Source organism: Pygoscelis adeliae, unplaced genomic scaffold (genome assembly GCF_000699105.1).
Source record: "Pygoscelis adeliae isolate BGI_AS28 unplaced genomic scaffold, ASM69910v1 Scaffold318, whole genome shotgun sequence".
In the NCBI taxonomy this organism is placed as follows: Eukaryota; Metazoa; Chordata; class Aves; order Sphenisciformes; family Spheniscidae; genus Pygoscelis; species Pygoscelis adeliae.
Window position 1 is genome coordinate 2,599,063 of NW_008825430.1, and position 10,225 is coordinate 2,609,287.

A 10,225-nucleotide genomic window follows, 5' to 3' on the forward strand; every position below is an offset into this window, starting at 1 on the left:
CCGGCCGGCGGCAGGCGCAGCGAGGAGGTGCCGGTCTCGGAACGGAGCTGCCGGGAGGCAGCGGGGGGGATGCGGTGTGTGCGCCTCCCGCCGTCTTTCCGCAACTCCTCCTCTCTCTCCGTGACTGCGTTACTCAAACCCCGCTTCTCCATTTCTCCTTTGCCGTCGTTTGTCCCTTTCTCCAGCCGGTTGCCAGAAGAACAGCGTATCTAGGCGAATGCACAGGCAAGGCCTCGGCCTGCCTCTGCTGAGCTCAGCAAGGTGCGTGTAGTGACCAAAAGAGGAGCCCGATTTCACTCTGTCCCCTTTTGCTGCAACAAAAGCTTCACCCCGGCCCAGGTTCCCACCACTCTGCTGTGTTACACAGCTCCAGTCGCTTCCCAATGCCCCTGTCTCAGAAAAACTCCTCCCAGGGGCAGGCTGGAGGGGCGCAGTGCCAGCAGACTCCACCTGTAAGTCTGTTTCTCCCCTTCCCTCTTGCCCACCTAGAAGCAGCAAGAGGAAGGAGAGGTTGCCTTTGCTGCGTGCTCTGCTGGCTCCCCGTAGGAAGGAGGGGACACGACAGGGCTCTGTTGGTCCTTCTAGGGAGCAAGTACCAACGTTAAGCAGCAGCATCTTCGAAATGAAGGAGCTGTCAGCATTTTGCTGTCCTAACAACTTTCAGGTCTGGCAAGCCTAAAGCAGCACTCTCAAACACTGGAAAGCAAAACAGAGGGAGTTACCTTGAAGGTTTTCATACTTTATCTCCAGCACTGCTGCTGTGAAACCTCTGGGTGTTTGGGAAATTCAGTGGCACTGGTCTGCTTGTTGCCAGCAATAAAGCAGCAGGATGGCCCTTCCTTAGGAAGTGGTGATCAAAGCCACCGAGCTGTAGGACAGTCATTTATATCTGTTAGAAGCCAAGTTACAACAGCTTCTACTACTCCCCTTCACCCTCCGCAGTCGCTAACCGCCTTGGAACTTCCTTTTGTGATCCATCTCACCGTAAACCGCACTGCAGCGTGGTCCCTAGCGCCCCCGTTATGAGAAAGAAATTATTTGTTAGTGGGTTTATAACTTAAGAACGTCAGCTGAAATAAGAAACTATCTTTGACAGTCGAGTATTTCACTGACAAGCATTTTCATGGGGAAAAGGAAAAAATAATGAAAAACTTCCTACCCTGGTCAGTTAAAATGCACACTTACATAGACGTAATAACAACTTCCTTTGATATACCTGTGTATTTTAGAAGACGACCTACAAAAATATATTGACAAAGAATGGTTGGGTGGGGAAAAGGATTCTGCAGAAACTGTCATAAAGCAAACTCCCTTCTCTAAAGAAGAAATTATTATAGTTTGAATTGATTACACACTTACTTAGTACCTGCTTACTCAATCCAAACATTTGTCCAGTAAGAAGTAACTGATCTGAAATTATTCCAGAAAACCCAGACTCCCAAACTTACAAGGTATTAAGCACTGACAACCTTTTCACTGCCACTGTATTTTGGAATCTGCCTGTAAGCAAGCAAGCCTGTAGATATGCACATATAAAATGCCTTACGTTTTATACAGTATGGGGCTTACCTCCTCCTCTTTAACATTCTGAAAGCTTTTCTATTTCTTAAATATTCACTGTCCTTTGGAGACTTCACAACACAAATTAAATATTCTTCTTATGCCAGTGTTTGTACTGAAAACTAGGAAGTCTACAGGAACACTAAGCTGTTCCACAGTGCTTTATCCAAGTATCTCAGTTACTCGTCTCATCAGACGGAAACCTAGCCAAAGCAAACAAGTTTTTAATTTATTCTCTATTATTGAAATCACAGATTTTTCACAAGTGAAATTTTACTGTATTTCATACACACTGAAAACTACAGTAAGTACAGTATTAAAAAGCAGGAAAGATGTAAACCATTGCAAAGTCTTTGTAAGATATTTCAAAATACCTATGCCACATCACTCCTTTTTGATTCAAGAGGTTAATTCTTGATTATAAAATTTTTCATAAAATTCCAAGTCTTTTTTGTTTAGGGATGGTTTTACAGTCCTCAATGATTTTACAAAATGCTCGTGTTTTACGACAGTTGCTTCAAGTCCATTCTCTTGCAATGCCAACAAAGCAGCCTTTAAAAGAAAAACAAACAAACAACTTGAAGTGCTTATCAAAGTTTAAGTTGCAAAGAACTTATTGTAAGTATTCTAAAATATTTTACATAAAATCAAATTTTAGGTAAAGCATCTGAAAACAGCATTGTATAATTAATGGTTATTTAACAATAGATACACATCAAATAAGATTACTATAACTTTTCCATTCACTTTTCTGTCTGAATTAGACAATATATCCTTGATCACTTACAGTTTTGGATTTTCTTCCTAGTCTTCTCTCTTTTAAATAACTTATCTCAAATACTTACGGATTTCTCTTCAGTTTTTTTCTCTCTAGCCTTGACAGTACCTGCTAATTTCAGCTAAAAATGCTGCAGTTGTTTGCGGTCCACAGAATACAATTCATCTAGATGTGAGCTTGGATTAGAAAGGGCCATGTGAAACAAAGGGTAGTACAGTTCCTTAACTTCTCATAAGTTATCACAGAAAGCCTTTATTCTTATTTGGTTTTTTTATTTAAAGAATTAACCCTTGTTCAGTTCTTCCGGTTTACTCATTTGCTTTATACTTTCATTACCAACTGTGAAAGAATCTGTGCTACAGATGGCTTGGTAACGTCTATGAGTTAGCTCTCTTTTTTCATTGAAAGGTGTCATTTACAGTTTATTTCACAGATTAACCGTGAGTATTTCTTACCTCCTTGCAGAGATTCTCAATATCAGCTCCAGAGAAGAGGTCTGTTACGACTGCCACATCTTGTAATGCCACATCAGTATCTAATGGAATTTTTTCTGTGCAGATTTTCAAGATGGAAAGCCTTCCCTGTAAGTTGGTGCATATTATACAAGAAAACAAAAAACCCCAAACAAACCAATAATTAATCCCTCTCCAAAGCAGTTTCAAATTTGAAATTAGAACTAAGGAGAATCCAGAAGAGTACTAAAACTACGTGTTTTTGGTGGAAGAGTGAATAAAATGCTATTAATGCAGATAACCATAAGAGAAAGTATCATCTTGGGTTTTTTTGGGGGGGAAGCTCAGGACAAGCAGCTACACTACCCTTGGGAACAGGGCACAAGAATGATTTGAAGCAAGGACGGACAACTCGTTATGGTACTTCCTAAACTACAGCTTGATTTTGTAAACACAGAATTGTTCCAAATTTTGTCTATTTTCTATATGCAATGGTATAACTACAAACACCAGTTAAAATGTTACTGTTGTTTAAATTACAAATGTAATTATTCCTTTTTAAACTTCTTCATTGTACCTTGAGTTTGGTGACCGATCTTCAGTGAATGATCTATCGATTGTTAAATTTATTATCGGAATATGCCCCTTTGCTCTTAAATTATGCTGGCAATTAATATCTCTCCATTTAAAGCCATGTATGGATTTGTAATACATCACCTTCAGATCTGGAGGTGGGATATAGATCACCTTGTCCAGCCTTCCAGGACGCAGTAAGGCATCATCCAACATATCTGGTCTGTTTGTTGCAGCAACTACCATGAAATCTTTGTTCAAAGTTTCCTGAAACTCTAGCTGAGTAAGAGATGATATAAAGAAATTAGTGCAACGTGGTCAAGATAGATATTAGCTAAAGACATTAGTTAACTACTAATGAGAAAAGGAGAAGGGCAAAAAGGTGATGTTACATGTAGTTATTTTCCTTTCAATATTAATATTTTATTTTTCTTGAGGTAAAAAATGCCTTGGTGCAGGCCAGATTAGAAAGGAAGGAAGAAATATAGTCAGTATCTGCCTTGACAATAAATCAGACTTTTCTTTGGCCAGATTATAACAAAGACCTTTTATATAAGAAAAATTCAGTATCCTACAATTCTGAAACTGTTTTCAATTTTCCCCAGAAGTATCATAATGTGAAGACAGAAATTTAAATACATAAAAGCTAAATATTACGTGTTGTAAACAATTCACCAAAGAGTCCAGCTGCAACTTTTTGTTTAAGTAAGTAACTGATCATAACTGTACTGGTTTTGTATAAAGTATGTATGAGAAAGCACTGCAAATGAAGTAGGGGAAATGCTTGTAAAAAGTAAGTTCAGGAAGGAACCTGTATAATAGTAAAAATAGCACAACTAGTCTAAAAAAGTTACCTTAGTGTCAAGCAAGAGGATTTTTGTGTGTGCTGGTTTTGGCTGGGACGGAGTTAATTTTCTCCACAGTAGCTGGTACGGGGCTGTGTTTTGGATTTGTGCTGGAAACAGTGTTGATAACCCAGGGATGTTTCCGTTATTGCTGAGCAGTGCTGACACACAGTCAAGGCCTTTTCTGCCTCTCACCCCACCCCACCAGCAAGCAGGCTGGGGGGGCACGAGCAGCTGGGAGGGGACACGGATGGGACAGCTGACCCCAACTGACCCAAGGGATATCCCACACCGTATGACGTCATGCTCAGCACAGAAAGCTGGGGGAAGAAGGAGGAAGGGGGGGACGTTCGGAGTGATGGCGTTTGTCTTCCCAAGTCACCATTACGTGTGATAGATCCCTGCTGTCCTGGGGATGGCTGAACACCTGCCTGCTGATGGGAAGGACTGAAGGAATCCCTTGTTTTGCTTTGCTTGCGTGTGCGGCTTTTGTTTTACTGCTATTAAACTGTCTTTATCTCAACCCACAAGTTTTCTCACTTTTATCCTTCTGATTCTCTCCCCCTTCCCACCGGGGGGAGTGAGGGAGCGGCTGTGTGGGGCTTAGTTGCCGGCTGGGGGTTAACCACGACATTGTGACAGAAGATGAACACCAACTAGTACTGCTCATTAGCCTGTGTGGGTATTTCATTCAAACAAACTAAGTCTCATTGAGGAACAGTGTATGCAAAAACAATTAGCAGCCTATATACGGTATTTTCTAAAAACTAGAAAATTATGACATTTTTGGCACAACTGGACAGCATTTATCATTCTTCCTATATAGAAAAGGGAACATAGATACCTTTCTTTCCTCGTCACTTTGTTCTTGACATTGACCCTCAAGCTGTAGTTTGCTTCCTCTTCTTTCTGTGACTTTCAGCCCAATACCATCCAACTCAGTGAGAAGAACAGAAAGAACGCGCTCCGAGACACCATGGCCAGTTTTGCAGTGTGACCGAGATCCCAAGATAGAATCAATCTCATCTAGGAATATTATTGCTGGAGTATTCGCTCTTGCTTGGCTAAAAATCTTTTTTTAATATTAATAAAGTAAAATGTTAATGCATCCATTCTATCGGGTAAGGTGAAAACACCTGTTTGCATATACTCTGTACTTTACTTAACTTTAAAGATACATTCATAAAGATTCACAAGAGCTGTTCTGGCTTACATTTATTATAGGCAAATTCTGCTCCCTATTTAAATTCTTAAGTGAGCTGAAAATAAAAGGGTAGAAATACTTTCAGAGTTTAAAACTGGTATCATTTTAGCGCTAGATTCTCAGTTTATATAAATGTGAATCCGTAAGCCATTTCTATTTAATAACCAGATGAGAGCTTTAACTATCGTCTTTTCAATAAGAAAATCTAGGCCTAACTAATACTTTACAAAATAATCAAGAAAAACAAGCTATAGACCTTACACAAATTAAAAACCGTACCTGAGACAAAATCTTCTCTGAATCCCCAACATAAGGTGAGAAAAGGTCAGCACCACTCACAGAGAGAAAGGAACAGTGACAACTTGTGGCCACAGCCTTCACCAGTGTGGTTTTGGCACACCCTGATGGCCCATAGAGGAGAATACCCTTTGGATGAGACAGGCCCATCCGAGCAAACGCCTGAGGAAATTTCATAGGCCACTCAATGCTCTGTCAATACATAAAAAAAGGAATGAAATTCTTGGCAACGAAACTAGAGTTCATAGGCAATCAATAAAATTGCTGAGCACATTATTTCCTCTCCTTGGTACAAACATTGATTTGAAATCAGAGAATACTAATTTTGTCTTCCTTCATATAATGCCCCCCTTCTTAACATTTCCTCTCAAACAGGACAAAAGGCAATCCTTGAGAGAGGATATGCAAGAGCCATCTCTGGCTACAAATTCAGGAACAGACAAATTATTTGGCTGCAAATGAAGTGTTTTTCAGCTACTGGAAGACATGCCAATTATCCCATGATATTATGCTTGGTGGTGATATCTTTGACTGGAAGATTTCTAACTCACAAACCTTGTAATAACTTAATGTAGCATTAAAACAAGGTTTAAAATACAAGATATAATCAGGTAATTTGCAAGAGAATTCATTTCTATAATGTATCATACAGAATACCTCGGAGGACATGGTTATTAGAAACTAGCTGTTTACCTAGATGTATTTTATACATTACCTGTTTTAACTTTAATTTCACATCTTCGAGACCACCAATTTGCTCCCAGGTGACAGGTTTACACTCTGTTAGTCCAATCGCACTTCGAAAAGAGGATGGCTGAATTTTTTTAAAAGCTTCTTGGAAATCTGCGATGTTAATCACCATTTCAGCTGAGTCCTGGAGAAACCCAGATAAAGCATATTAACAATATTTTTACGTAATAACTTATAACGCTGCATTAATATGCCAAACATTCCACAAAAGACCAAGTGCAACTAATAAAGAAGCCAATTCCTGCCCTAACAAGCTTTAGCACTACAGACACAAAGATGAAACACAAAGTAGAATATAATCTCTTTAATGGCAAGTTTTTATACAGGAAAAAACAATTTTAGAAGAAATTAATGTTTTAGAGAATACTACTGTTCTTCCCTAAATTATTCCATTCCATCCTTCCCATTACACAGTGATCTGCAAAATTAAATGGTTGCTAGTTTCAGGGTTACTACACACCAATTCCTCATTCTCTTGAATACAAATAAAAATGTTCTAACATCCATTTTTACCACCTACCAAAGTAGGCTAGAAAATACCATTATTAAACTACAGATGCAGTAACAGAACTAAGATGTATTTTACAAAGGAGCTTGCAGTTCTCAAGGCAAACAGGCCATCTAATTATTCATTATTTTCATTTGTCCATCTATTTCTTTCTGGGATACCAGGCTCAAATTATTCTGGTTTTTATTTTCAATATTTGTAAGGTATCTGGAGGAGATGGACGTTGTAGAAATACAATGTTCGCTTCCTTCTACCCCCGAGTGAAGACAGAGGGTTCTACCATTCTCTGTAGATGCTCTCACTCTGGAAATGTTGCAGATCTGGCTTTAAACTTCTGCTCAGCCATTCCAGATGAAAAACTACAGCAAAGATATACCTCACAATTCTTGTAAAAGTCAGGATAGATAGAAAGAATATTAAGAAATAGCAATTCTCTAATTCCATATCTAAAATATCTAAGAAGTTAAACACTGGGCAGTTTTATACCTTGTGTCTATAACAATGTTATACCCAGCCATACAACCCAAATGATAATAGTTATTATCACTAGCAGTTATATATTTTTGTGTCAACCTAAACTTTAATTTGCAGTTATTATTAAGAAGCAGAATTCTAAATCGCTGATAGCTTCAAAAGAGCTTTGGTGGACATGACAGTTTGCCAAAAAAGACTAAAATCTCTGCTTTGCACAATCCTAAAAAGGATGAGGATAAAAAACTTTCAAAGCTTTTCATCCAGAAAGGAGAAAACAGTCTTTTCAGGTGAGAACTGAAAGGACTAGCAAAATGGCGTTTTTACGTTTATAACACACTTTGTGCTTTTAATTTGTGAGTTCTTCAACTTGTTGAGCTTTTCAAGTAAAGCCGAGTATTAATGAGGAAAGGGAGGTATATATTATTAATTACATTCTTCTTGACTAATTTGCAACCATACCAAGGAGCTGTGGAACACAGCCTGCATAGCAGCTTCTCTGCAGAGTGCTGTAAGGTCAGCTCCAACATACCCAGCTGTCATTTCTGCCAGTTTAACCAAATCAACGTCTGTAGAAATCGGCATACTAGATGTAAGCAACTGCAGGATAGATCTTCTTTGCGTAAGTGTTGGTGTCCCAATAATCACCTAAACCAAAGATAATAAACAAAAAATTTAAGCAGATATTTTGTTATATTCCTCTTATTGTATAGACCTAGGAAAGCAAGTTTGTCTCTGCTTTATGCTGCTTACTGAAGATTTATACATACTTATACTGCAACTAAAGAATTTTACATGAAACTTTTTAGCAGCACTATACAAGTGACAAATGTTTAAAAGACTCTTCATTTACACTTACTTTCCAAGTGAACAGTGTTTGTATAAATAGTTGTTCATAAGACACTGTCAGCTAGTGTCCATCAAGTCCTATTTTAAGGTAATTTCAACATAAGACGTAACACCAGAATAATAATTTCCTTGCATCACAAGGGCTGAATTAGATTCATCCGAAAGAATCAATTAGATAAACATTCATACATTATTAAGAACCTGGTAAAATACTGCCATAAAATATATCTCAATAATCTATAAATCCTGGAAAATAACAAAAATTATAATTGTGAAAGCATTAAAGAACTTGACCAAACTGGATGACCCAGGAGTGCATTTAGCCAGCAAAATAAACAATACAAGCAAAAGCATTGTGCGTTGCACAACTGCACATGTTCCTTCTTCTTTTGACCGTTAGGTTAGCAGTTTTCCAGAGTAGACCTAGCCTCTGTTACTGAAATCTGAATAGAATTTTTGACACAGCAGGTTACTAGTTCTCTGTCACAATAAACTTTTAAGGAGAGATGCACAAGTCTTCAATCTGAGATTTAAATGAGAAAAATCTAAGTCTGTAATGCTAAGCATCTGTAAGCAAAAAAAAACCTTCAAGAACAGGTCCATGACTTTATGATAAAGAAGCATAAAGACTCCTCTTTCCCATTTTCAAGTACTTGGAGCTCTGTTTCCTGAGTAAAACGTGCTCCCTACCTCACCCAAGCTGCAGCAATCTAAAGAAAGAAACAAGACACACGTCTCAAGTCTGTAGAATCCCACTATTAAGCATGACTAGTAGACATTAAAAAAAAAAATTTACTTTATTAACTGCCCCCTGCTCCACCTGAAAAAGGAAAGAAAAAAATGGAGTGTATGAATAACAGGGTTTGCTTACCTCTCTGTCAAACCTGCCAGGTCTTCTCAGTGCAGGGTCTAAGGCATCAGGCCTGTTTGTTGCTGCCATAATGACCATCTTACCCTCACTCCCTACACCATCCAGTAGCGTTAGCAACTGAGCAACAATACGATCTTCAGGAGCGTTGTTTGCACTTCCTCGCTTTGGGCATAAAGAGTCAACTTCATCAATAAAGAGAATGGTTGGGCCTTCACATGACATTTCTCTGCCCTTTTCAAAGACTCTTCGCAAATTCTCTTCACTTTCTCCTGGTCTTGAACCATAGAGGGCTGGGCCACTGATGCAAAACAGATACGCACCCACTTCTTTTGCTACTGCCTTTACCATAAGACTTTTCCCTAACACCTGGGGGCCCTATTAATAGCACCCCATTAGGGACCGAAAGCCCTAGCTTCTTAAAAGTTTTTGGAAAGCGGAAAGGCAGATCAACCATTTCTTTCAAAGACTTTCCCACGTCATCTATTCCTGCAATTGAAGTTTTTGTAGTGTCTTCTGATAAATGCCTGTACCATTCCAAAGTGACCACCTCCTTAATTTTTATGCTTGTTTGGGGGGTTATCAGTCCGGCTTCATCTGTCAAAGGGTCTACAGACAGTATTTCAATATACACCACGGGATTTTCGAGATACGGGGCAACAGTAACAACGTAATGAAGTGAAACATAAACACTTCTTAGCAGTTCTCTGATCGTCTCCTGCAACACTGCTCTGGGAGTCGACTTTTTCAGTGCAGAGCTCTTAAGGACCACTTTCACGGTCGCCTTTTTCAACTGGCGGTACGCCAGAAGCTTCAGCTGGCCGACAGTCAGCGTGAGGCCCTTTAGGTCCCTTGCAGTTACACCCGCGGTTCTGCAGGCCAGATCAACCTGCAGGTACCCGTCTGCCAAATCGGGCCGGGGCCCCGCCGTCCACAACCAGCAGCCGGTAGGCAGAGAGATCCTCAGCGGGGCGCCGATCCTGGCTCCCAGGAAGGAGAGGGTGGCAGGTCCGACCCTGCACCTCTGGGTGCCTTCGTCTCCCGGGTCCAGGAGGAGCAGCTTTAAGGCT

The 10,225-nt window shown here is 39.7% G+C and overlaps 1 protein-coding gene across 1 annotated transcript in view; it reads right to left on the reverse strand.

Moving 5' to 3' along the window:
* Positions 1-1,777: 1,777 nt before the first annotated feature.
* The window catches only part of SPATA5L1 (spermatogenesis associated 5-like 1), a 15,937-nt gene continuing 7,489 nt past the window's right edge, over positions 1,778-10,225 (reverse strand). The window contains 9 exon segments of the mRNA XM_009330989.1: positions 1,778-2,112; positions 2,794-2,919; positions 3,508-3,642; positions 5,053-5,280; positions 5,692-5,901; positions 6,425-6,583; positions 7,901-8,086; positions 9,159-9,518; positions 9,520-10,223. Coding sequence (XP_009329264.1) covers positions 1,960-2,112; positions 2,794-2,919; positions 3,508-3,642; positions 5,053-5,280; positions 5,692-5,901; positions 6,425-6,583; positions 7,901-8,086; positions 9,159-9,518; positions 9,520-10,223 — 2,261 coding nt within the window. The 3' untranslated portion in view covers positions 1,778-1,959.